The sequence below is a fragment of the Manis javanica genome, chromosome 4 (genome assembly GCF_040802235.1).
Source record: "Manis javanica isolate MJ-LG chromosome 4, MJ_LKY, whole genome shotgun sequence".
Lineage (NCBI taxonomy): Eukaryota > Metazoa > Chordata > Mammalia > Pholidota > Manidae > Manis > Manis javanica.
In genome coordinates, this window is record NC_133159.1 from 34,440,762 (window position 1) to 34,467,768 (window position 27,007).

The 27,007-nt window shown below is 53.1% G+C and overlaps 1 protein-coding gene and 1 long non-coding RNA gene across 12 annotated transcripts in view; one reads left to right on the forward strand and one right to left on the reverse strand.

The window, feature by feature from the left end:
• SLC6A9 (solute carrier family 6 member 9) overlaps nt 1–15,939 on the reverse strand; it is a 30,926-nt gene extending 14,987 nt beyond the window's left edge. For 2 of the 10 annotated variants that reach the window (XM_037002321.2, XM_017672059.3), the window contains exons 1-2: nt 15,678–15,938; nt 10,117–10,231 (exon numbers count right to left, since the gene is read on the reverse strand). Coding sequence is in view for 7 of the 10 variants with exons in the window: in XM_017672059.3 (XP_017527548.1) it covers nt 10,117–10,146 (30 nt within the window). In the remaining 3 variants the exon portion in view is untranslated. Of the gene's footprint in view, nt 1–4,342; nt 4,491–10,116; nt 10,232–14,889; nt 15,040–15,470; nt 15,577–15,677 lie in introns of those variants that run through there. The other 8 variants (XM_017672060.3, XM_017672065.3, XM_017672061.3 and 5 more) reach the window with 8 other exon arrangements.
• A 4,313-nt stretch (nt 15,940–20,252) lies between these two features.
• Nucleotides 20,253–26,103, forward strand: LOC140848676 (uncharacterized). 2 transcript variants are annotated; one of them, XR_012129776.1, is made up of 4 exons: nt 20,253–20,707; nt 20,881–20,978; nt 24,604–24,763; nt 25,936–26,103. It is a non-coding gene; the product is annotated as an uncharacterized lncRNA (long non-coding RNA). The 2 variants fall into 2 exon arrangements; XR_012129775.1 differs by having other exon boundaries at nt 20,253–20,978.
• The last annotated feature ends 904 nt before the right edge of the window (nt 26,104–27,007 follow it).

Here is a 27,007-nt window from a genome sequence, read left to right on the forward strand (position 1 = left end):
TTACTAACACCTACTATGTGTCAGGTGCTGAACTAGACTTGGGAATTCAGCAGTGAACAAAACAGACTCCCCTACTCATTCGGAGCTGGAAGTCTGGTTGGGGAACAAGACATTAATGAGCTAAACAAATCCATAACTTTTATGTGCAACTTCAGTGTGACCACAAGAGGGAATTTCTCAAGTCCCAAGAGTAAGGAAGGAGGACAAGAAGTGGGGTGGAGGCAGGGTGAGGTCAGGGAAGGCCTCCCTATCGAAGGCTTGAAGGCCAGCGTGATTCTGGGAGAGGGTGGCTCACGGCCTGCGGTGCCGTATGTGACAGGCCCCTACAAATAGGATTCTGGGCTCTGGGGCCTGAGCCTGTCACCACCTCCCAGGGGCTTCTTTGGGGCAGGCCTAGCAGGGTTGGCGGGCATTTTTTGGGAGGGTGTGATGTCTTCTTGGGGTAGTTAATCCATTTCCAAATAAATCCTGGCCAAATAGGGCACCTATATGTTCATCTTACAATAACAGTTTTATTCTGTCCAAGACTTGTTTACTTAGGGGCACAATGGGGTATTGTGGCAGCTGCAGAGTATGTGTGTGGGGCCAGGAAGCAGCAGTCACAGTGGTAAAAGTGACAACGGAAGGTCCATGACTGGCCTCAAGGGCAGGACAAGGGCAAAGCCCCTTGCAGAGACCTGTGTCCCCCAGGCTTGAAGTTTGAGGCCCCTGTCCTGGCCCAGCCCTCTGACCAAATTCAGCTGCAGGACCGGACTTGGATCTCTGAGATCTACTCCTTCCCTGGTGTGGATGGGGACAGGGAGGACAGTGATGTCCCCGGCCACGTGCCATAGGCAGCCGCTTGACTGAGCTCTCGAGCCAGCCGCTACTCTGTTAATGAGCAGCACGCCACTGAGCCTTGAGCTGACCAGTTCAGCTATGCTGGCCAGAGGCCCTGGGACAGGGGCCTGGAACTGGGAGGTGGGGACTGGGCTCTGGTGGGCAGTCCCTGACAACACTAGAGATCTGCTGTGTGGAAGGAGCTGGAGGTCAGTGAAGTAACACCCTGCAAGCAGTGTGGGAAGAGCCCAGCAGGAGCAGCTGCTCCCTGTCCCTGAGTGTCAGCACTGTGGGGCCCCGACTGCAGCAGCCATGGATGGGCATTGCCCTGGGAGCCTCACACCCAGCGAGGCCTCAGGCTTCAATTCCAGTTATGTTGAGGTGGCTTGGCTGGTAAGTGCTCAGCTCTCAGCGGAGGGAGCAAGCCTACCTTTTGCCAAGCACACGGGAGGACAGGATCTCCAAAACGCTCTGCGGGGGTTCTGGGGGCCCAAGTTCCCTCCTTCCCTGGCCCTTCTCTGGGGACACCCCTTAGCTTCCTTTTAGGTGAGTAAAGCCTACAGTGGGCAAGCCTTTTTCAATGCTGCATAGTTTTTTTCTCTCCTTGCATAATCTTCCCTATTCTGAGTCTTTCATTTTCTTGATCTGCTGGGTAGATGGCTGCCCCACTGATATTAACCGTCCCTGCAGGGGCCATAGGCCCCAAGGTGCCCACCAAAGGACCCATTTGTGGTCGTGGTTTGACCTAGACCAGCCGCCTGTCTGCCTGGCCCAGCTCAGCCCCACCAACTGGCCAGGCTCCAGGCTTCTGCTGCCCGCCGTCACCCACTTCCCACTGTCTGCTTCTTGCTGCTCTCTCTCCCTCCCTCACACCTCAGTGGTGAACTAAACTGTGGTGACCTGGTACCCCTTTGGGTTGGCGCCTCCTCCCCAGATTCCCTGATAGCCTCGATCCTCACCTCTGCCCACCCCTCCCACCCCGACCATGGGCCCGGTAAGTGGTCTTCAGGACAGGGCCAACTTGCCCTGTGTCTGAGTTCCCCCAGTCTAGGCAGAGCGCAGGCTTTGGGGCTTTGTTGCCAAGGCCGAGTGGGGGGAGCTGGCTGATCGTCCTCCATTATGCCTGCTGTGCATAGACGTGCATGCACACGCACAGACACACACACATGAGACCCTCAGGTGTCCCTTCCCTCAGAAGTGGTCCCCTCAGAGGCAGCAGTGCCCAGCTCTGCACAAGGACCTGTGCACTGTCTTGGGCTAACAACCTCCCACCCCTATCCCTGCCCAGTTGAGTGTGCCACACGGAGCGGTCACTTACATAAGTCTTTTACATAGCCCTCTGCCTAGCTTATTCTCTCCTCTGGAATTAAGGCTGAATGCTCAGCTTTGAGTGCAGAATCCAGATCTCCCACTACGCTCTGGGCTGGGTGGGGCAGGACCCTGTGCTGGGGTTTAAACTCTAATGTTCTAGGATCCTGTGACCATGGGCAAGTGGTTTGTACTTTCAGCATCTCTGTATCCTTGTCTATGAAATCAGGGAGTAGCTTAGGCAAACCTGAACCGACCTACTAATATTCTGTAATTCTGCCTTGCCTAGAATTTTACTATTTCTGACCTCTCCTGTATTGCCCATTAGTTCCCACTAACTTTCTAAATGACTTAAAAAAAATGTTATTGCTTTTTTTCTGATTATAAATGCATTATAAGCTTATCAGAATAAAGGAACTGGGAAGTACAGCAAGGCGTAAAGAGGAAACAGAGCCGCAAAGCCCGCTCCCAGAGGCACCCACCACCACACGATTCAGCCCTCCTCTCGTGCTGGGACTCGGAGAGGGCCCAGATTTCTGCCCTGGGCTATGACTCCACTCTGGCTCCTGATGCCCGCCTTCCTAGATCTGTGTCCACTGGGTATTTTTGTGAATCATGAGCTCCCTCCTCCTGCTCTCAGTGGACACTGAGGAATCCTGGAGCTGCCCTGGCTGGGCGGGCGTCTCTAGGATCCAGCAGGCTTCTTGTTCAGGACTCTGCAGCCCCAGGGTTTGCTCATGGGATGAAGTCCCATCCAAGACAAACTTTATGGAGGAGAACAGGCAAGACCCCACAGTCCAAACTGACCTTGAGCCAAATCCAGATCACTGGCAACTTTGTCTAAGCCCCAGTGGAATTTAGGCGGAACAGCCATTACAGTAAATTGTGGCTACCTCAGAAGACCCTGCAATTTCCTTGTAGTGCTAGATTCTTATTCCTCCAAGTCCTCTCCCGTCAGTCCTGGGTCCAGACTGGCTCCTAGGTAGCACCTGCCTTGCAATGACAGGGCCTTGTGTCTTTCATCTGGCTCTGCTTATCCTGTCCAGGGCCAGGGCTGGAGGAGCAGGACCATGGGAAAATCTACCCTGGGCCTGAGCAGTATACACAGGGGTTATTAATGTCTCTGTCTGAAGGAAAACCTCAGAGCAATCTCTGGGCACTTGTCAGGAGTCCAGGCCTTCATACAGCAGGTGAGAGAGGGAAGGACATGTTCTGTGCAATTTTGTCTCTGATTAGCAGAGAGAGACCTGCCAATATTGTGGACAGCCAGTGGACAGAAGATGTACCCCAGGCAGGCCAGGCTCCATTCCAGGCCCTAGGGAGCAGTGGTGGGGAGCACTGGGTGGGCCTTCCTCTGCCCTGGAGAAGGCCAGCAGCCCTGCCCTTGCTGTGGCAGCCCTAGGCAGCCTCTACTCAAGTCGGCTGGCAGCAGGTTGGCACTCGGGGAAATGGCTTTGGTTTTTAGCCCTGGCAGTCATGAGGTTTGAGGGCAGTCCTCCATAATGCTTCTCCCAAACCCAACCCATGACGTCTCCTCAGAAGACATTCCTTCTCTTGCCTTCTACAGCTCAAGTCAGGATGCCCTACAGGGGAGGAAAGTGGTTCTCCTGGTCCCCTCATCCTCGCTGCCATCACCCCCATGGTGCCTGACATCTGCCTAGCCCCAGCTTCCAGGGAAGAGGGCACACAGGCTACCACCCCATCCAGACACTTGCCCTGGACACTGGTGAATGTTCCGTGGGGTCTCTCTCCTCCCAGCTGACACTCTCAACCCATCCCCTCCCCCATCCTCACCACTGAGTCCATGCACCACATGCCCCTGCCCCCTCACTCTCCCCATAGGAGTAACTGCTGTGGCACAGACAATGTGGCTGTATTGATTAGTACAATTCCTGGGCACCTCCGGCCCGTCTCCCCGGGAGCTAGGACAATGCAGCTTTGATACACAGAGCAGATTCTCAGCAGGTCCTTGGGCTGGGGGAGCCCTCACACCCCCACTAGCCCCCCTGAGGCCCCCACCACCCCGCTACCTCTTCCCGCACTCCTTTGCACAGCTGCAACTTTCTGGGTCACTTTTGCTGGTGTCCATCTCCCTCGCTGGCTGTGCCTGTACCTCCCTGGCACAGACCACTCAGCCCCTCTCCCCACCCCCAGCCCAGCCTCCCAGCCTGCCTGGTGCCAGGGAGGGGGCTAGACCTTCTGGAAGGTGACTGACCTGTTCTGGGGAGGAGGGGGCCACAGGTCCGTGAGCCACGGCCATCCCAGTCTTGGGCGAGTCGTAGCTCATTCACACCTCTGCCAGCTCCCAGCGACACTGCCGCATCCCCTGCCTCTCCCACTGCCACTGGGCAGCGTAGATTACTTTCACCTCATCTCCTCCCGAAGCTCTGCCTACCCCTCCCCTGGCCCTCCCCCTCCGGCCAGTCCCCATGCAGCCCAGCGCGGGTGCTCCAGAGCTAGAGTGAAGCGTGGGGTTTGTTGTGTTTTTTCCTTGTTTCCAGCAAGTTATTGGAACAAAACACACACACACACACACACACACACGCACACACAACCAGAGTGAGGCAGTGTGAGTGCGGGAGAGAGTGAGAGAGCACCTCCCTCTCCTCTCAGAGCCAGCTTTGGGACCCAGATGCTTCTGAGCCCATAGGCCTCCTGGTAGGGTGGCTGGGTGCCATGGGGACAAGTGCTGGTGAAGAGGTAGGAGGAAGTGAGGGCACAGTCCACAGGGCACTACCAAAGCACCTCAGTCTTCTTAGGGTGGTGTGGGCTGTGGGCTGTCTGCCTGGAGTTGGGGGTCCCCCAGGTAGCCAAGATGATGGGGTGTCCCTGTAGGAGCATGTGACTGACTATGCAAGGAAGCTCTGACCTAGTGAACTGCACTCTCACCTGTCCAAAGAAAGATGGCATTGGCCAAGAGGGTGGTCACCACAAAGTGCTGACAAAGTGGGGCTGAGGAACAGGCCCCCTGGGGAGTCCTGCAGCATTGCCCAGAGCCTAAGGTGTTGCTCTGGGAGTGCAGGCGGCAAGGGCTGGGCACTGCCCAGCAGGTGTCACCAAGACCCAACCTATTCCTCTTCTCTGAGGCCACGCTCACTGGTCAGTCTCCAGATGATGCTGACACACCACCAACCAGTGGCCAGGAAGGTGGACATGAGTACTCTGGTCCTGGGAAGGCACAGCTCTCTTTGGAAATCAACACGTGGGCAGAGGGCCTGATACATGGTTGGATCTTAGTAAATACCCATCAAATGGAAGCATGCATGGATTCTGATGTAAAGAACAGCTTTCTGGGAGTTTGGTAAGTGTGGTGACCCCACAGGGAACATGGCAGAATGGCATTAAAAAGAAAAGGGCACAGGCTTTAGAGTCAGATAGGCCTGGGTTCAAACCCCAGCTCTGCCAGTTTTTTATCATATCTAACCCTAGGGAAGTTATTTAACATGTCTGGTCTCAGTTTCTTCATCTTTAAAATGGGGGTAATATCCATCCATCATTGAACCTAGTGAGCATTTAGTAATAATAGTAATAGATAATACATATTAAGTGCTTACTATGAGCCAGACACTGTCCTAAACACTTTACATATATTAATTCGTTTAACCTTGCCAGTAATCCCTTGATATAGATACATAATCATCCCCATTTTGGGGAGGGAAGATGGAGACCAGCACTGGCTCAAGCAGGTCTCCTAGGAATGGCCTGAGACCCCCTGACTCAGCCACTCACTGGGCCAGCCCTGTGCAGCCAGGTCCCCAGACATGCTCCGCTGACTTCCTGTAGGCACAGACTGAGGCCAAGGCCCTGGCTGGGCCCCTGGCTCCAGGAAGGCCCAGTCACCCGTGGTGCCCGATGCTCACTTCCACCCAGGGTGGGCTCTGGGCTCTGGATGCCCTGGCCTGGGCAGGGTGCCCAGAACAGGCAGCCCTGGCTGGACGGCTTTCACTGGCTCTGGCCATGGGGACAGGAGACGGCAGCAGCCCAGCTGGGCCCTGGCTGTAATGAGGCCTCATTAGTGGGATCCAGCTGCTCCAGCCCCACTTAGGGAGACTGACTCCCCCAGCCCCTGCCTCTGACTTTTCTTAATACGAGTAGGCCTGCTTCCAGAGGGGCAAGGAGTCTAGCTGCTTTGTTGAGCCCTATGACTCCGGGGAAAGGTCCTGCTGAGCTAGGACTGGGGTTAGAGGGAGGGAAGCTGTATGAGGGGAGGGGAGGGCACAGGACTGAGTAGGGGGGCTCCAGGGCCCCTGGGTCAGATGCAGCAGCAACGGGCAGAAGCCAAAGGGCAGAGGGCACGGCGGAAACCAAGCCCCAGCTATGTGTAGGTACATAGGGAAACAAGCCCAAGGGAAAGGGATGGCAGAGTCCTAGGTCCAGAGAGGAGGCCTGAGGAAGGTCGAGCCTTTTCCTCTGGATCTTGATACTGTCCATTTCACTGGGGAGGGGTAAATGCATATCTAGAATCATCTACCTGGTCATCTAGGTCACTGCTGAGGCTGTTCTGGTGAGGAGAGCGCCCACTGTGTGCTAGGCCTTATACAAGGAGAGTTCCCACAGTGTGCCTGCCCCCAAGCTAGGATAATACCTACTGGGAGGAACCCTGTGCTTGGAAAGTACCCATGGCGTGCCAGGACCCATGTTTGCAGTGCTGACTGTATGCCAGGTCCAATGCTAGAAGACTACACAGCATGTCCAGTCTGTGCTAGGAGAGCACCCACTGTGTGCCAGCCCCATGTCAGCAAGCCCCTGTGGTGTGCTAGGCCCTATACTAGAGGAGTGCCCCATGTATGCCTCACAGGCCAGGACCTGTGAAGACCCAGTGTATGCCCAGCCCTGAGCAGGATGAGTATCCACTGTGTGCCTGGCACTGTGATAGCTGAGTACCCACTGCGCAAGAGGCTCTATACTAAGGGAGTGCCTACTGTGTGCCAAGTCTGTACTAGCTGAGCACTTGCCACATACTGGGGGTCTCACACTAGTAGGTGAGTGCCTAGGAGGTGATAGGCTCTCTACCAAAGAAGTGCCCAACATTTCCCAGGCCCTGCTTGGTGAGCTCCCAATATGTGCCAAGCCTATACTAGTTGAGCACTTGCCACATGCCAGGACTGGTCTGGGTGAGCACCCACTGTGTGCCAGGCCTTGTGATGGATAGTGCAGATAAGATGTGCCCAAACCCTCATGCCAAAGCATAACAGAACCGGTCAGGGTGGGGCAGCCCCAGGTGGCCTGTGCAGCTTGCAATGCCTTCTGGGATGATTTAGATTTTCTGGCACCCATGGCCCTAGGCCAGGTGACTCTGCTTTTATTCATCACAAGGCCTCCCAGTGGCAGAAGCAGTCAGTGCGCTCAAAGACACGAGAGAGGCCAAGCAGGCTCATCAAGGCCTCTGTGGCCCATGACTCTGCAAGTGGGGAGTGGGCACAGGGGAGGGGACTGGGTTGACCAGTTTGTGAACTTGGTGTGAGTCCCTGGGGTAAAGTTGATCCAGTGGGGCTCTCCTGTCCTGGACTCCCCTTTTCTAGCTCCCTGTCCTCTGAGCCCTAGGCAGCCCCACCCCACACTTTTACAGAGGCGCTAGGTATGCATGAAAGGACCACGGGCCCCGCCCACCCCCCATTCCCCCAAGCATCCCAGCTGCTCCCAGGCTTGGAGGCACCCTGGCCAGCTGGGTTCTCACATGTCCCTGTCCTAGGAGCTGCTCAGGCGTGAGGGAGGCAGCTGAGCTAGCCTGGCAGAGACCATCTGGGCTGGGAGTGGGGGAGAGGGACATGGGCAGGAGGCATGTGGGCCTGGGCACGTGCTGGAAGTTGCTGGCTCCTCCACAGGGCACCAACGCATGAGGAGCCAGGCAAAGGCTCCAAGGATGGCAACCCTGCTGGCACTGAAGGGACGAGAGATCCAAGTCCTCACGCCCAAACCTGGGGCAAGAGGATGCAGGTGAGGACCCCGTGGCAGGGGCCAGCTGCCCACTCCCCGCATACCAGGGTGCAAATGGCAACAGAGGCCACAGGTCTGGGACTGTCCAGGTGGCTTACATGCATGGCCCTCAACACCCTGACTTCTGCCCCTCCCATGGCATCTGGATGAGGGGCATTCTGCAAGGAGCATCCTTAGCCATCTGCCCTTAGGGGACATAAGCACCTAATCAAGTGTTGGCTCGGCTGCCCCGTGAGCAGGCCTGGATGGTAATCCTCAGAGGCTGGTCCTCAAGACCAGCACTGAGAGGAGGTGGCTTCAAATCCAAACTGGGGCCCAAGAATAGAAGGTCATCAGTGGGACTGAAAAAAAGGCAGGGATAGAATCCCCAGCAACCACAGGGAGTGCCCAGGGGACAGACGCTGTGGGCTTCAGATGCAGCGACGGGCAGAAGCCAAAGGGCAGAAGGCACGGTGGAAACCAAGCCCCAGCTATGTTTAGGCACATCCTGGTGCTGGGAACAGCGTCCCAGGGCAGCACTCCTTTCCACAGACGGCTGGCCAGGCTGCCGCCGAGCCCAGAGTCTGGGAAGCTCAGCTCTGTCAGGGATTCTGGGACATTGTGATTCATGCTCCCTTCGGGGGTCCCACAGCTCGCCTGCCTGCACAGTCCTTTCAGGGTCACTCTAGAGAAAGAAGAGCAGCCAGGGAGCACTCAGAGGGTTTCTTGGGTTTTGTGGGTCTCAGAATCTTCATGTAGGAATGGGCAGAGCCACCCCTAACTCCTTATGACAGGCCCATGGCAATTCCAAGCCTTCCCCAGGAAAGGGGAGGTTACATATTCTCCCCAAAAGAACACAGCAGCCACCCTTCGCAAGTGCTCAGGCCAAGAGTCCTCCCTCTGTGCTCATTGCTGAGCATCCAGAGATCAGGTTGGCTCAGAAATACTTTCAGGAGCTTAGTTCATTCAGACTTATTCCAACCAGGAGAAGTCAGGTAGGACTAGACCTGAGGGACTGGATGCTGAAGTTCAGAAGCGGGCAGGGTGGGGCTCTTGACGCTGCAGCAGAACCATCTAGCACCATTCCCCAAACCATTCCTTTAGAACAGGTTCTTTGAGTTCCAGAAATCTTTGGGTGAGAGACAGGGCTTGCTTCAGGTGGGCTCCAGGCCGATCAATCCTTAGCCGAATGAGAATAGCGACAAGGAACTGATGTAGGGAAGAGGGGAACCAAGCGAGGGGCCATGCTGCGTGGCTGGCTTCCTCCCTGACAGCTGCCAATCTAGCTTGTCCCTGAGGCAAGATCCCGAGAGACAAATACAACCAGTGCCCTTAGGATAGGATCTGGCATCTTTTCCTGCTTCCTGCTTCTGGTGCTAACCCCTCCCCTTCCATCAGCGAGTCTTCCTCCTCCAAGCCCTCACCGTGCCTGGCTCCTGGCCTCAGTTTCTCTCAGCTCCTCACCACCTCCTCTCCTGTGTTCTGAGGCAGTGGGCACAGGAAAGGCCATGGCTTGCAAAAGGGAGGTTTTCTGAGAGGACTCAGAAGAGGATTCAAAACAAAAGGTTGTTACTTTTCAGAGCAAGAAGGAACCAGAGAAGTAGAGGAAAACTAGACAGGGTCTGAGGACCCTTTGATGAGCACATACTGAACACTCCCCAGAGCAGGCAGAGCATGAGGTGGCAGAAGAATGCCAAGGTGCCAGCCATGGGACAGCCCCAAGTGTCCTTCTGTCCTCCCGCAGGACCAGCTGTAGCCTTCTCTCCAGAACATCTCGGGGATGGGGATGGGATGGGGATGAGGATGGGGAGTGTGCCTCCTGCCTCCTGGCATACCTTTGCAGATTCTGTGGCAGAATCTGGCCTGCTGTGGGCTTGGAGCTGTAGTACCACCTGACCTGCTGAGTAAGGGGCTGCCTGTCTGGGGTCTGGGACAGGAGCCCTGGCAACACCAGAATTGTGACCCCATGGCACCTCCTAGGCCCTCCTGCCATGACAAGTAGTTGGCGTAAGGCCCCAGAAGGACAGTGTTAAAGGTCCCCCTTCCTCCCTGTAGTCTGGTTCTTTTACTCACCAGCATCCCTTTGGCACCTTTTCCTACCATGGTGGCAGCAGGCTGTGGGCTCTGGAGTCTGGACCAAACTTATAGGCTCTCTGTCCAGCACCTTTCAGACCTCAGACCTAAGGAGCTGTGGAGAGAGGAGAGTGGGGTGAGAACCTGGCCGGGAAGGCAGGGGCAGTCCTTGTGTGGCCCTCGGGGCCCTCTAGAACAGCTGGTGCGGGGCCCAGACCACCACCCGGCAGCCCCTCACTCCCCTCCCGCCCTGGCCCAGCCCTCCGCGGGCCATCTCCCATCTTGCTCCTCTCTGGATGACCCTCCATGCAGCTCCTTGCTAGCTCTTCCAGCCCTTCTCCTGGATCCCTTGGTCTCCAGGCTTCCTGTCCCACTGGGCAAAGGTCTATTTTTGACTCTCCAGATGCCCAGTTCTATAAAAGATAAAAAATGATGCAGAACTGGGACAGGGTCCAATTCCATCATCGTCTGTGTGAATGGCTTCAACCTTTCCCCTGAAGGGGAGTCAGCTTGGATTCACTGCAGCCAGGCGGCCAGGATGCTCTTTCCTCATCCTGGTGCCAGTCAGGTTTGGCTCCAGGGAAGCTGGCCTTGTTGTTAGGCCACTGATTGGACCACAAGCTCGGCGCACACCGAACACACCACAGGTGGGCATGCCTCCCTGCCCTTGCTTAGGCTGTCCCCTGCCTGCCACGTCTTCCCTCCTTTGTCCAGGTGGAATTCTCCAAACCCTTGAGGACCATGCTTAAATATGTCATCTATTCTCTGTAGCGTTTCCTGGGGCTCTCCCTGACCACGACCAGAAAGAACAAACCACTTCCTCCTTTCTGTTCTGGGCAGACTTCTTAAGTCTTCTTAACTAAAGTCCTTATCAACTCATATTAGACTTATTTGCTTATAAGTCTGTCAACCACAGCTTGGTGATTTCCTGGAGGGCTTTGGGTCTGTGTTTCATTTACACTCTCAGCCCAGCACCTAGCACAGTGCTCAGCTTGCAGGAAGTGTTGATAGAACTGAATTGAAGGCAAATGGGTGAGGGTGAGGTACTGGAATGAGGGTCCAGGTCAGCCCAAGACCTTGTAGAATGCACCTGAGAGACAGTGTGGGACTGGTGAGCTGAAAGGGACAGCCAACAATTGGAGGGATAGGCCACACGCCAGGCCAGTGTACAAGGTTCAGTGTCAGATGCACACGAAAGCACAGTTTTTGACAGGCTACAGAGGAATCAAGCCCGCAGGGAGCCTCAGAGAATTCTCTTATGGGTGGAAAACCCTGGGGCAGAGGGACAAGGACGTTCAGCCTCCTCTGGATACCTAGAAGAGATGAGCGGAAAGTTCTCAGCCTATGCAAATCAGTCCTTGGCTTCCTCAGGCCTTTGCCCTGGCCCCAGCTCTCCTGCCCAGGGTTCTCCTCAGGGCCAGGGCACGGAGGGATATGACGTGTGACTTGTAACCATTTCCCTTTTGTCGGGCACACAGGCTGGCCTCTCTGCCTCTCAGAGTGTCCTCCTAAAGAGGTCCCTGACCATGACTGGTCTTCTGGGGGCAGTCAGGAGAAGAGGGGGTGTGCTCCCTTAAAAGATCATGTGCTTGTCCTCCTCACTCACCACACCCCTCCCTAAACTCTAGATTTGACTCTCCCAAAGCTGTTTCTCTTCGGCAATGAATGATAATGATGATGATAGTAATAACAGCAGGTGGCATTATTAAGAACCACCTCATGGGTTAGCAATCATTATGCCCTCTGGTTGGATGAGTAAACTGAGGACACTCGGCCCTGGAACTTAGGCTATAGATTGTTCTCACTACAATCCAGTCTCACCCACTATTATGCCTGAGCACTGGCTGCACATCCAGTGCTTGTACTTACAGTGTTTACAGATCAGTGCAGAAAAAACTGCTTAGCAGCTACTTCCAGGAGAATGAGTTGGGTGTAAAGCTTTGCTGCTTCCCCTGCCTCTACTGGTTCTGTTAAATGTACCCATTCAACCATTCAAGAGTACCAGTTGAATGCCCGTGAGATGCCAGGCCCTCTTCTAGGTGTTAGGGATCCACATTACTCAGGCAGCAGATCTGCCCCTAACCTATATATATGGACCACCATTGACAAGCAGTGGGTGAAGAGCTTGGGTTCTTGAATCTGGTATGCCTGGGGTGGAATTCTGGCCTAGCCATTCACTAAGTATGTGACTTCCAGCAAGTTACTTCATCTCTCTGAGCCTCAGTTTTCTCAGTCTGGAGAATGGGGCTAATATCACTTCTTTTGTAAGTTCTGAAGTTTCTGCTTAATTTTTCACTCTACTACAAGTCCTCTGCATTTTCATTCCCTCCAATCCATTAATCTTCCCAAAGCCCAAAAGCTCTGATTCCCTCCAACAGTTCTTCACAACCGACAAGATATGGCCTTGATTGTTTAGCAAGCATTTCAGGTTGGCCACAATTTAATTATTTATTCCACAAATACTGATTTCAGTCCTGCTTTGTGCCAGACCTGTTCTAGGTATCAAGAACTCTGCGCCCTCCTACAGCTTACAGGCAAGGGGGAACGAGTGAAACTGGTGACTCAAATGTATATAATTAAAGACTGAGATAAAGGGTGTGAGGGGGAAAAATCCTTTTATGAGAGCCTACAGCAGAAAGGGGGTGCTGGCCTTGTTTGAGAGTCACAGAGGGCTTTCCCTGAGGAAGTGATGTTTAAGGGTCAGAAAGACTTAATTAGGAAAATAGGCAATGATGAGGAAGGGAAGAGGAAGAGAGATTCAAGCAAATGAAATAACATGTAGGAAGACTGTGGGGCTGGGGTCTCAGATAGCCAGGGAGAAAGTAATGAAGGTGGATGGAGATGAAGGTGGACAGATAAGCAGGGTCAGGGCCTTTGGGGTCTGGATTTTGGTCTTTATGGGAGGGCAATGGCAGCTACTGAAGGCTTTAAAGTAGAGCTGTAACTGCGAGGAGGAGCGAATGGTGGAGTGTGCATTTTGAAAATACCACCCTACATACGGTGTGGAGGAAGGACTGAAGGGAAGGAACAGTGGGAGTGGGGAAGTCATTCAGGAATAGCCAGGCCAGAGATGAGGCTTGGATTAGGAGGGTGGGGTCAGGTGGGCAGAGATGCACAGATTTGAGAAATACAGAAGGTAACATTGGTAGGACTTGGTGATAAATTGGCCATGGGTCAGCGGTGAGGGAAATGAGGGGACTGTGGCTTCTGCTGGTGCCATAGGAAGAATCCAGTGCCAGTCCTAGAGACAGGGACACTGGGGATGCTGCAGGTTTGGAGCGGAGAGAGGATGAGCTGGGTTGGTGAGCTGGATTTGAGTTGCCTGTGAGCCACCTGAGGGCAGATGGTGAGGGGATAATCACAGGACCTGGTTCACCTTTACAGTCTCACTGCTCAGTCTTTCCTCTCCCTCAGACGGGACTGTCAGATCAATCAATTTTAAGGGTCCATCTGAGCCAAGTCCTGGAGTCCTTGCTAGGGATGGCGAGGTGACAGGCTCTTCCCCTGTCTTCAAGGACCTCACAGTTTAGGAGAAAGGAGGTAGTCTAATCTCCACTGTGACAGAATGGAGAGGCTGTGGGAGCAGGGGAGGGCCCTTGGTTCTGCTTGGAGCCCAGGTGGGCTACCTGCAGCCACTTGTGGACATGTGGGGCTATTCGGCATTCCCAGAGGGCTCTTGCCTCCATGCCTTTGCTCAGGAAATTTCCTCTTTCTTGAGTACCCTTGCCCCCATTTCCATCTGTATATATCCTACTCATCTTCAAAAACTGTCCCAATACTATCATCCTCAAGAAGTCTTCCTCCTTCCAGTTGCAGTCAGCCTTCCCTCTGTACCTCCCCAAAGCACCTGTGTACGTCTGATTATCACGCGCACAGGTAGCATTTTGGCGTGATTATTTGTGTCCAAATCTGGCTCCCCTAGCAGCTGGAGAGATCTTCCAGGTCAGAGGTGTGATTCGTCTGTATCTCCAGGGCTGAGCACTGTACCGCTGCAGGCGCAGTGTAGGCCGAGTAAGGGGGCGTTTTCTGCGGTCCTTGGAAACATTTGGGCATGCTCAGTGCCGCCCATTAGTCCTTTCCTAGAACCAGTCTCTCACCCACTACTCCCCAACCTTTTGACGCTCCCTCTCTTTGGGGCTGTTTAACCTCACAGGTCCTTCTCTCCTTCACTCTTCGGTCCCCCCATCCCCATCCTTTATTTTCTAGCGGCCGCTGCATTAAGCTTGTTTCAGCAAAGAAATAGACCAGGCTTTGTGAGAGAGTTGTCAGAGAGCCGGGGACGCGGCTCCTTTAAAAGTGACACCCCCCAGGGGGCGTGGTCTGCGGAGAGCAGGCCCGAAAGGGGGCGCGGCTCCTTTAAGAGGCGGCTGGCCGACAGCGCGAAGGCTCCCCGGCGGGCAGGCAGGGACGGGGTCGATTTCGGAGCTCCTGCGCCGTCCAAAGCGCCCCGATTCCTCGAAGTGGGCGCGTCGGCTTTAATGGGGATGCGAGGTGTGGGGGGACCGGCGTTACATCAGCCGCCACGTGTGGGCCTCTCAGCTGGTGGGGAGGCGGCGGCCCCGCCCCCGGCCCCTGCGGTGGAAAAGTACCGGGCCGCCGAGGTCCCCGCCCCTTGCCCCGCCCCCGGCCGGCTCCGGCCCCAACCGGCCCTCCGGGCAAGCCCCCCTCTGGTCTCCTCCCGGTCCCAATGCCTTCTCCCGCCCCGCAGTGGTGGCGGGGTGCGGGGCGCTGGCTGGGGCTGGGAGCCCCGGGCTGCTAGGCCCTTGCCCTCACCTGCGGCCACCCCGGCCCGCCCCAACGCGCACCGGGAATGAAGGTTGGGGTGGGGCTTCTTCCCTGGGTAGCAGCCCCCAGAGAACTCCACGGCCGTAGTCCCTTCCCAAATCCGTGGCCGTAGTCCCTTCCCAAGGCTGTGGCCGGGAGCTGCGGACAAAGAGAGCACGAGGGCACCAGGACCCCTAGGTGCGGCTTGCCGGGACCCGCGGGCGCGCGGGAACACGCCGCGGGCCAGTGGCTGGGCAGGCAGATAGGGAGGCAGGCCGGCTGGAGGGGCCAGATAGGCAGCCAGGCCGGCCGGCGGGGAAAAGAGATGCAGTTGGAGCCCGCACGCACAGGGCGAGGATAGCGCTCCGGTTTCCGGCCCCGCAGGCCCCCCGGCGCAGACCCACTGGCGCCCCAAAAGGACCGTGACAGGCTTGGGCTCCGGCGCCACCCGCACAGCCCCGCGCCCGCCGCCCCCGAGCCGGCGTCGGCACGCAGCGCCCCCCGCCACCTCCCGGAGCGCCCCCACTTGCTCCGTTCCCGTCCGCTTCGGCTCCTTGGTGACAGCGGTGACACCAGACGCGCGCACCTACCCCCGACCTTTGCGGCGAGACAGACATCCCCGTGCGTGCACCCACATTCACAGATTACCCACAGATGCCCGCATGCATGCGCGATCTCAACACACACGCACGCACGCTGGTCCTGAGGCTCAGCCCGGTGGAGCCACCAAATATCCAGACCGACGGTAGGAGGGACCGAGGCACGGGCCGCAGGGTCCCCTTCCCCCGGCCCCTTACCATGCTGCAGCCCCCGGCCCAGGCGTGCTGGGTCCGCACCGCAGAGCGCCCAGGTGGCTTTCTTAAAGGGAAAGTTGCATCAGCCTCTCTAGCCTCAGCGCCGCCGCGAGTCCGCCCGCCCCGCCGCTCCACTCGCGGCTCCTCCAGGGCTTGTTGTGTTTTGGTTTCGGGGAGGAGGGGGCCAAGAGTTTGGTGAAAGTTTGAAGAGTGGAGAAGGCTTGGGAGACCTAGCCAAGTCCCTCCCCTCCCCGAACAACAGCTCCCCTGGCTGCCCTCACCCCCCTCTCCCGCCCCGTCTCATCCCCACCCTGCTGGCCGACTTCTCAGGCTCCTCCTCCCAGTGAATAAAATTACATGTCGTTCTGGCTCTCAGATGATTGATCCCCACGAACCCCGGGGAGTGGGTTCCACAAAGAAGCCCCCTTCTCCGCCCCTGCCTCGCTGTCCTCCAGCTGGGGCCCTTGAAGGAAGCAGATGTCATCCCCTTCGGGCCAGGCTGGAATGAAGCCAGAAGGCCGGGGGCACTTTGGGGGGCTGGGGCTGGAGTTAGCCTGCCAGGCCCCCGCGGCCTTCTGCGCCTGCGTTCCCCCCAGAGAGTAGTCAGAGCAAATTCCATTCCCTTTGGAGCAGCGCCGCTGGGGACTGTGGGCACAGCTGGGTAAGGCCTGGGTCCTACTTCTTAGAACTAGAGGCCTGGGAGTAGTCCTTTCTCCAAAGATCCTCCTCTGGACCACTGGCTTGGTCAACCCTACTCTGACCTCTGTGTTTCCGGACCACGGACACCAACCTGGGCCCCCTCTTCCCTCCCTGGGAAGACAAACCTGAGTTCCAATAGTAGCTAAAGGAGACTGCCAAAAGAAGCTGTGCTGAGCCTCAGTTTCCTCTCCTGTGAAATGGAGAGAATGAGCTAAGGAAAGGCATATCCTGGAAACACAATGCTCCAAGCTGCCTCTGGGCCTCAACGGCTGGTTGTTCGAAGAAAGATGATCCCACATTTGCTCACCTTGTGAGAGCCACCAGCTTTCAGGGGGAAGGGCCAGTCAGTACAGGCTGTTAGAAGAACCAGCGTTGCCCCAGCCTGGGTGGGACATCTGCTGGGGAAGGGACCCAGCCTGGAGTGAGAGCATCCCCTGTGCCCCGAGTCCATTCCTCACCGTTGTCTGCCCAGGAAACTGGTTTTATTTGTTCACTGGGGACAATCAGCCTCCAAGAAGCAGACACACATATGCCAAAAGTTGCACGATTCCACTTTATTTACAATCAGCGGCACTGAACAAGATAACAGATATCAGGCACAGACACCTTCTGCCAACAGGAATGCTCTCTGGCCACACACCCTCCATTCCAGGAACCATCCCCAGGGCCCTATGGCTCAGAACTTATAACCAATTAACATTGGCGATTCGGTCAGATCTGGGAAGATACATTATCTCATCAGTGAGATTATTTTCATTTTTACTTTGTACACCCAAATCTATCAGGTATAGCATGTTTGGAATTTATATTCTCCTGAATGAATTGCAGGTGTTTGTGTGTGCGCGCGCGCACGTGCACTACCTGAATAGCTCTTGCGTCTGTGCCCTGACCCCATGGATCTGTGTAGGTGGCTCTGTGTTTGTGGAACAGTGTGTGTGCACTGCAACAGACTGTGTAGTGGTGTGTGTGCCCAACTCTGGGACTGGGCACATCTGGTCCAAGCCCTCCTTGCCTCTCCTCCAAGAACATAGATTTTGTTTTTGGTGCCACCCTTCCTCCCAGTTCCTGAGGCTTGTCAAAAAGGGCCATCACACTGGGAAGGCAGGATGGAGGCTATTGGAAGAGGTAGTGGAGTGGGGACAAGGAAGGGTGTGGGAGGGTGGGACAATGGATTCCTTCCCCCTTAGGCCGACAGACTGCTGGTGGGGTGGGGGCCTGAGAAGAGGGTATTGAGAGTCAGTGAAGGTCTTGAGAACTGTCGTGGGCCTCCTCACCCTAAGGGGTCCACAGGAAGGGAAGTGTGTTCAGGATGCTCAGAGCCAGACCCTAGGAAACTCTCAGGTCCTAGGGTGGGGATGGGGGTAGGGGTAGGTGCTCAGGGTCAGCCCTCCGAGGCCTTATTAGGAAGACAGAGTTTGGGACTAGTCCGGGGGCAGACTGGCACTGTAGGCCATGGTGTGGGGGAAAGATTTCCCCTGGAGTGTTTGGGAAGTTGGAAATGTTGTCCAAGAGGATTTTGCTAGACAAATATGACACAATACAAAGTATATTTGTATCCTTACAGAGACATTCATGGATGTGTGTATTTTACCCACCTTGATTCAGAAAGGGCTTCCCAGTGAGCTAAGTTCCAAGGGAAAGCTTGTGAGAAAGATTCTGGTTTGAAAAGCCATCTTTACAAGGCAGGGACTAAAGCAGTTGTTTTTCTTCCAACCAGAAAGAGGCCCCAAGGGAGGCAGGTCTGGGCCAAGCCCAGGTCAGAGCTGGGATGGCCTTCATCCCTAACTGTGAGCACCTGGCCCTGGGCAGCTGGCTCACAGCGTGGGAAGGGCATGGCCATCCTGGACCACTGTGGGGAGAGTAGGGGGATAAGGCTGAGGACAGACAGGAGGACTGATGGGGTCAGATATCTCGCTGGCCTGCTTCTTCCCAGGTCAGGACAGCACTCGCTGGCAGCCAGCAGGCTGGGCCCCACCCACTGTGGGCTAAGGTGTGTCTCGGGAGCCTCCAGTTACAATGCTATTTCCTGGGAAAGCTGCTGCTCCCAGCCTCAGATGCCCCAGTGCTGGCTGGTTTCCTCATTTGTCGTCATCAGCTTGTAGGATCCAGGCCTCTGTTGGGACGCACAGAGTCGGCTTAGGTGTGTGTCTGGTGGGAATAGGGTTAAGGCCAGACTTGGGTCACTTCTGGAGGGCACTATAGGAAGTGTCCGTGTTGGGCACACTGGCGGAGGTGCGCTGAGGGGCCCTGCAGAGCAGCTGGGGGAAGGTGGCCGCTGCTTTGGGCTGCAGCCTGGCCTGACCCCTGCCCTGGGCCCCACCTCCTTGGTGCCCAAGCCTCAGGAGGAGCCTGAGAGTGGCCTACTTGGGCTCTGCTCTCAGGTTCCTCCTTCCTTGAACTTAGAGCCTGGTGATCAGTACCTGCCACCTTCTCTGCCCTGTCCCAATGCAAGGGAGTAAGTTAGGTTGATTCCAGATCCAAGAGCTGTCTTGGGCTCCTCGTGTCCCTCAGGCCATCGAGCTGTGTTTCTCTGGCCCCCTTCCATTGGGGGGAGCATGAGCCAATCACAGGGCTCAGAGCAGAGTGCCAGGCTGGACCTCAGGTAGAATTAGGCATACAGGTTGGAAATACTGACTTTGGCCCTGTCTGGGGGACAGCCCCAATATCTGGAGTATTCAACACCTAGAATCCTAAATACCTTAGCGCTGCTAGAGTCCAGAATTCAAGAACCCCAACACTATAGAGAACCCCAAGCACAAAGTTCCCAGACCACTTAATGATCCTGATATCCAACTCTCAGAGTGTCGTGTGGATGTCCCAGTTCATCGGGGATGGGCCTGGAGGGGAGGGAGCAGTGCTCCTGCATGACCCAAGTCCCTTTAGTGACTGGTATTATCTGGGGAGGGGCCATCACCAAACTTGGGGTTGGGGGTGGTGCAGGAAGCAGCAGAAGTGCTTCTTTGATGCTCCTGTCTTGGGTCTGGAGAGGTCCAGAGGGGCTGCAGGAAATAAGGCTTTTCCTCCAGCTGCAACACCACCCATTTACCCACCATACAACTGTACATCTGATACATTCTGGGACTTGTACTAATCTCTAGGAATTCAGCCATGAGAGAAAGGAGGTTCCTGCTCTCCTAAATGGGACATATGACAATGTACTGTGTCAGTGTGTCAGTGTGGGTCAGATGTCACAGTCTATGGCCCACGTGTGGCTGAGGGCATGGCTGTGAAAAATGAATGGCTGATGGCACGTGGTGGTGTTGGTGTGAGGCTGTGAGCACAGACTGCAGCAGGCTGACGCGTGTGACTGTCAGAGTGGGTCTGATTATGTCCATCTGTCTGGCCATCTTTATAATCCCTCCTTGCCTCACTGCTTTTCCAAGAGGCAGGATGTAAGGGCCCACTTCCCCAGGATCAGGCCTCCCTGGGGGACCATGGGGCTGCTTCAGAGCTAGAGTCTGTCTCTCAGAGCCACCCTGAATAGAGTGGGCCTAGATTCCTCCCACTGCCCTGCCCCTGCTGGACCCAGAGCCTCTGCGGGTTGAAGACAGGAAGAGGGGCGGCTATAAGTGGAGTAGCCAACACCAAAAATAGCCGTTCCCCCTGGGGAGGGTCCTTTGACACCACCCCCTTTCCAGTCCTGCCCAACCCGGCCTGCTGACCTGGACAGGACTCCTGCCTGACTCCACTCTGCCCCAACTCTCATCTGAGTAACACCTTCAGATGAGAAAGAGGGGTAGAGCAATGATGTCACTACAAATGATGACATCATAGGGAGCTATGACCTCACAGGGAGTGATAGGCTCCGGGCGTGGGTGGTGCATATAAGCTGCCTGGGTGGGTGGGGCTCCATCTGCTGGCAGCCCCCCACAGCTCCCAGCAGCCGGGATGGCAGGGCTGGATAAGGCCGAGCTGGGGGCCCTGCCTTATCTGTCCCCCCCACATGGTTGATAAGCCTCTCACCATCGGCTGGCCCAGGGACAGGCAGGGAGCAGGCTGGAAGAGGGGAAAGGCTCAGCTGGCTCTGGCTGAGCTCCAGGGCAGACAGCTGGGGTCAGAGAGTCCTGGAAAAGCTCCAGGAGGGGAGAGGGGAGGGAGCCCTGGGAAAGCAGTGCAGGGCAGTGGTTAGGGACATGGGTACTGAAGCCAGGCTCCCTGCATTTGTACTCAGGGTCTTCATAGCTGGGTAAGCTGGGACATCAGTGTCTTTAGTACTCCTCACCAGGAATACTATTAGTGGTGTCAATCAATCATAGTACTATTGTGAGGATTAAATGCGTGTTAAGTAGGCATAGAAGAGGGCCTGGGATGTGGTAAGCACCCATTCTTCCCAGGTGAGATCCGGAGCCTCCAGGAGGTACCCACCTTACCCAGCAGCACATTCGTGGCCTGAGCTGGGCTTCCCAGAGGTTGCGCAGCCTCATATAAATCCCACACCTTCCCAGTCAGCTCTGGCCTCAACAATCCTTCCCAGGAAGCCTGGACTTTCTGGCACGGTTTTTTCCAGCAACCCCCGTGGACACCTTGGAGCCCTGGTGCCCTCTGGTGACAAAAGCCATACATGGCAGCGACAGCTGGATCCCCAGGGCACATCTGACCGACAAGGTGCTGTCTCCTGTCTGTTTTTTTGTATCATACTCATTCAAGTTTACAAGGTAGGGATTATCTCCATTCTCTAGGACTAAGACTCAGGCCCAAGGTTACAGAACTAGTAAGTATTAGATCTTGAACTTATACTCAAACCCAGGTTGGCCTGTCTCCAAAACCTGTGCTCTTGCCTTGTGAACAATATGTACACATTGTATGTGCCATACTGAGAGTTTGAACATAACTGTGATTAGGGATATGGCCACTGAAATTTTCCAACTATAGAGATAAAGTATTGTGAATTGGTTTTAAGCACAATAAGGTTGGGTGTTTGACTATTGGGAATTTTGGTGTGGCTGGATAATTACATTGTGTGAACATAACTATGGTTGGGCTTGTCATTTATGTTGTATAAACTTAGCCATGGCAAAGTGCATGGCTCATCTGCCTCTGTGTGTGTGTGTGTGCGTGTGTGTGTGCATGTGCTGTGGAGAGGGCTGTGTGGCTAGTGAGACTGTCGGGGAAGGTGACAAGGGCTCTGAGTTCCCAGCACCACTTGCCTCTGTGGTCCCAGGACTGTGTCTGCTCGTCATGACACCATGATGGATGACTTCACATGCCTGACACACTCCCATGGGCCCACCCGCTTCTTGTTTCTCCCTCCGCACCGCCTCCCCCCGCCCTTGTTTTGGAGGAAGTAAATCAGATAGTGCCACAAATGGAGTTGGTTTTACTTTTTTTCCATGGGATATTTGTGAGAGCATTTTACAAACCCTTGAGTGATATTTAAAATAAAAAAAAAGGACATTTAAAAAGAAATGTTAATATGGCTATTCTAATTCTTTAATTTGAATTTAAGCATCAGTTCTCAGCTATTCTCAAGGTGTTGTTCAAAGATCCCTGGGGGTCTCTAATACCTTTACAAGGAATCCACAAGGCAAAAAAATGTTCATAATAATACCAAATTGTTATTTGCCATTTTTACTTGGCTGCTATTTGCACTTGAGATGCAGCACAGTAGTAGGTAAAACTGCTGGCACCCAAGGGGGAATTAAGGTGTGGCTCAACTTACTAGTAGTCTTGGTATTTTTCTCTGCCACTATGCATGCATACATGGTAAAAAAAAAAAAAAAAACAGGGTGGGGGCGAATTTCACTTAAAAATGTCCTTGCTGAAGCAATAAAATTATTAACCTTTGTTAACTTTCCACCCTTGAGTACATCTTTTTAATATTTTGTTTGACAAATGGGAAGTATATATAAAGCATGCTGCTGCATATTAAGTTTGATTGTTTTCCCAAGGAAAAGCACTTAACAGGATTGAGCTGTAAGCCAAAAGTCATTTTTCTCACTGAACTCTAGTTTTACTTAGAAGAACAAATGACCAAAAATAGTGATTCAGACTTGGGTCTTTGGCATATATTTCTCGAAAGTGAATGAAACCTGTCACCTCAAGGAAGACCATTATTATTTTTGTTGCCAGTGATAAAATTAGAGCTCTGAAGTGAAAATTAGAAAGTGGAAAACTTCTACCCCAAGTTTGAAAGCTTCCCAATTAGGATGAGGCAAGTAATGACATTAGTGAATGTGTGTGTCTGTTTTGCTTTGTTTTGTCTTTTGTATCGTATAATTTTAAAAAGTGCATGACAGACCAATGGATTTTAATGTAACAATATGAAAAGTTCCTTGATAGAGTTTCAGATTACACACTGCAATAGCCTTTAAGAAACTATACCTGCCAAGTTTTGGTGTAGTATCAAAGAATATCCACAGTAACCTGAAGAGGATATTAAAATACTTCTCCCTTTTCCAACTACTTACATCGCAAGGCTGAGTTTCCTTCAAGTATTTCAACTAAAACCACATACGGCAACAGATTGAATGCAGATATACTGATAATGAGAATCCAAAAGTCTTCTCTGAAGCCAGACATTAAAGAGATTTGCAAAAACATAGCACAATGCCACTAAAATCCTCACTAAAGTTTTCGTTTTGGTAAATACATAGCTATTTTTCACAGACATATTTTTTTGTTAACATAAAATAGGATGATATTGTTATTTTACATTGATACATATTTTTAATTCCTCTCAGTTTTAACTTCAAATATAATGAATATCAATAGATAAAACCCACTTAAATGAAGCTCTTTGGGTCCTCAATTATTTGTAAAAGTGTCAAGGGGTCCTGAGATAAAGTTCAAGAACCAGTGAATTTCATTTTTAAAAAAGAAAGATAACAGAAGTGTATTGTAAATATTAAACTTGCTAAGTAATTAGATCTTAATTGTTCCCACCACTGAAGAAATAATTATGGAGAGCAGTATAATGCTACGATAACAGTCACCTTGCAATATAAGTGTAGCAAATCAGTATGTTGTTCATCTTAAAATTACACAATGTTGTCAGTTATGTCTCAATGAAAAACCATTATTTTTTTGTCCTAGACCTTTATTATTAATGACTATTAGAGAATAAGCTTATTTTACTGCTTACATTGCAATGTGTATAAGCTACAGATTTTCAGCATGTTTCCAAAGAGGCTATCAGCCTTCTCTCCCCGTTGTGGAAGGTGCATGTTATCACCTCTTCATATGACCTAATCTTCCTTAAAGAGAAGAAAAATTGATCCCTCAGCAGCTCCTGCCCCCAGGATTGATAACATGGGCTGCTGGCTGGGCTCTGGGCTCTGGTGCCCTTGCTTCATTCCATCTCTTCCATTTCTAAACACGCCTTTTTTTTTTAAAGCTATTATTTATTGACTGTGTTCTGTATTAAGAACTTTACATTCATTTTCTCATTTAACCCTCACAGTAACTCTACAAGTGAGATACGATTATTCCTGTTTTATAGATAAGAAAACTCAACCTCAAAAAGGTTAGGAAGAAACCTCTAGGAATGTAACTGCCCTTACATACCTTTTAATTTGTACATTCATAAAGTTATGTCTCTGAAGTTTAGTGCTTTAACAATTGTTCTGAGTACCAATTAGTGCTAAAGGGAGGCACTGGCACAGGTGAGTGCCACCTGAACCCCAGCTGAGTCCTCACATTTGGGTCCTTGCCTCTGAGCCCCCATGGAAGCCCCATGTCATAGATAGGGCGAGTCTGTCCCAAACCTGAACCCTTCTACAGGTCTTGCCTCGATTTTTTCCCCAGCCTTCATGGTGAACCTTCACACCCCATCCTCCCCACTGGAGCTTCCTGGAGTCCTTACCTGGGGCAACTTGCTTGAGCTCCTCACCTGAGCCCACTGATCAGCCCCCACACCAGAACCCTGCACTTGAGTCCTAATGCAGATGGATTCAGACTCTGAGACAGCCCCTCTCAGGCAGCAGCAGAGGAAGTGTAAGCTGGAGGGTGAGGGGCGTGGGTGGGTTGAGAAGCAGGAGTGGAGATGAACCACGCGTTCTCAGCCCCTGGCCACGGTCAGGAATGTTCCCAGACAGCACTGACCTCTCACCCCAACCCGCCTCAGCCCAAGGGTACACGGCTCCCACTTCAAGGACCAGCAGCCGCCTCTGGAGCAACTGGGGCATTGCCATGGCAACCAGGCCAGGCCAGTGTGGGGCTGGGGTGGGGCTTCTTTGAAGTCCTTTATTGCCCCAAAACATAGACCTGATTCTCTCATCCTTGTAATCCTCAGGGGCCCCTGTAGACCGGAGCAGTCCAGGAGAAGAGGAACCATCTGCTTCCCACCATGCCTCTCAACTTTCTTTCAGCCAGAGGCCCCCTGAGACAGTCTAATGGGAAGCTCAAGCTCTCTGACCAGGGACCCTGCAGCCCCACCAATACTTTAGGAGCTGGTGGGCATCTCTCATCTCCTCCTGGCATCTGGTAGCAGAGCTAGAGGGGAGCTGGGCAGATCTGACCTCTTGCCTCTGCCCCCTGGGCTATGATATATTAGGGAAGAGAGCTTGTCAATCTTGTACATGAGAGGAATAGAGGAGGGACCTGGTGGGGCAGCTCAGGGCTTGGTGACCTAGACAGAGGCCTTGTGTTGGCGATTAGCTGTCACGCTGGGTCTAAGCTCCTTACCCTCAGAATCTAGCCTCCCCACCTGGTCTAATCCAAAGGTGGGGGAGGGGGCTGGATGGGTCCTCAGTGACCCACTGAGTACGACCAGCTGTGGCCCTGCGGGAGACCAGCCTCTGTCTCTGTCTGTGGGCCTCTCTGTCCCTCCCTGTCTTGTGCTGTGCTTCTGTGTTCCTGTCTCTGTCTCCATGTGTATTTTGTGTTTTGTCTCTGTGAAGAGCTCTGTGGCCCTGACTCTATGAAACTACAGTTGATGACAGAGGGCATAACACCACTAGGTAATGGCTACAAAGGACTGTGGGTAGCAGGAAGTCTTGGGGACACAGACTGGAAGGTAACATGGGGTTTTAACAACACAGGGTCTAGGTGGCAATGCATTGTGGGTAACTCAGAGTTTGTGTGTTATATTTGACACACAGATTGGGTGACCCTGAATTGTGGCTAACACAGGATCTGGGTGATTCAATGATAGCAATTAAAAAAGAATTTTGGAGGCCGTAGAGAGGCAGCATTGTTCCCAACCAGGGGTAATTTTACCCCTCAGCCCCAGGGACATTTGGCAATGTCTGGACATTTTTGGTTATCACAACTGGGGAGAAAGTGTGCTGCTAGCGTCTAGTGGGAGGAGACCAGGGGTGCTGCTCCATTTCCCACAAGGCACAGGGCACCCTCTGTGACAAAGCCTTGGGGGGCCCAGATGTGGAGCGCCAGCCCGGGAGCCACTGCAGGTGGAATCCCGGCTCTTGCACTGTGTGAAGGCTGGGGCAAATTTTCCCCTACTTACCATGGAGCGCCCAAGCAGTATGCTAGGATTAGTGAGCCAATATTCTTGTAATGTGTTTAGAATAGTGTCTGGCACAGAGTGAGAGCTGTTTATTGGCTCAGACTTGGAGAGAGCAGATAGAGACCTAGATTCAAACATTCTCTCCCCTTCTCATTACAGCTTCTACCTCAGACAGGCTTCTTCCGCTGCCGGAAACTGCGAGGCCAAAAGCAGTTCCAGTCTTACATCATGCTGGTTTAGTGATATCAGAGGAAAAGAGTGAAACTTTTCCCTGCTTCAGTAGTTATAAATCCCAAAGAAAGCTCTGATTGGCTTAGCTTGGGTCATGTGGACACACAGGGTTTGCTGGTTGCTATAAAATACATATAAATCCTTGAACAACATGGGTTTGAACTACCCAGATCCACTTAATACCTGGATTATTTTCAATAAGTATGTTGGAAAATGTTTTGGAGATTTGCAATGAATTGAAAAAACCATTTTCTCCAATTCACATAATCGTAAGAATACGGTATATACTATAGATAACATACAAAATATGTGTCAATTGACAGTTTATATTATTAATGAGACTTCTTAGTTCTTGGTGAGTCAAAAAGTTATGTGGACTTTGTACTGTGGGGGGGCCCGGTGCCCCTAACCCCAGTGTTGCTCTAGGGTCAGCTGCATATCGGCTCTTCATAATAACCCCGTGGAGTAGGTACTCTTACTTTCCTCTTTTCACAGCTAAGGAAACTGCTGCACAGAGGTTAAGTTACTTGCCCGAGTCCGCATGGCTAGTCAATAGCAAACCGGGATTTGATTCAAGGCAGTCTGATTTGAAAACATGTACCATCTTGAATATATGTGTGTTTAGATACACTGGGTTTTCTTTAAAAATGTGCAATAAGAAGTAATGTTGTCTTAGCAAGTCTCAATCATAGAAATGTTTTCATTACAAAACTTAGCTCATTTTTGTTTTTCTAAGATAAAGCACTAAGCCACCCATTTGTTTGAGTGGGCTAATGAGACTTCTGACGGAGCCACCATGGGGAGAGAAAACAATAGGAGCCGGTCCTGGAGTGAAGGATGGGGGTGGGAGGGAGGAAGGGAAAAGGTGGTGGTGCTCAGGAGAATGAGGCCTGGACAGGACCCAGCGCGATCATGAGATGGAGCTTTAGGTTTGCATGATCACCCAAGACCCGGTTCAACCCTTTGGCTTTTCCTGGAGCTTTGACGAATCAAATCAGCA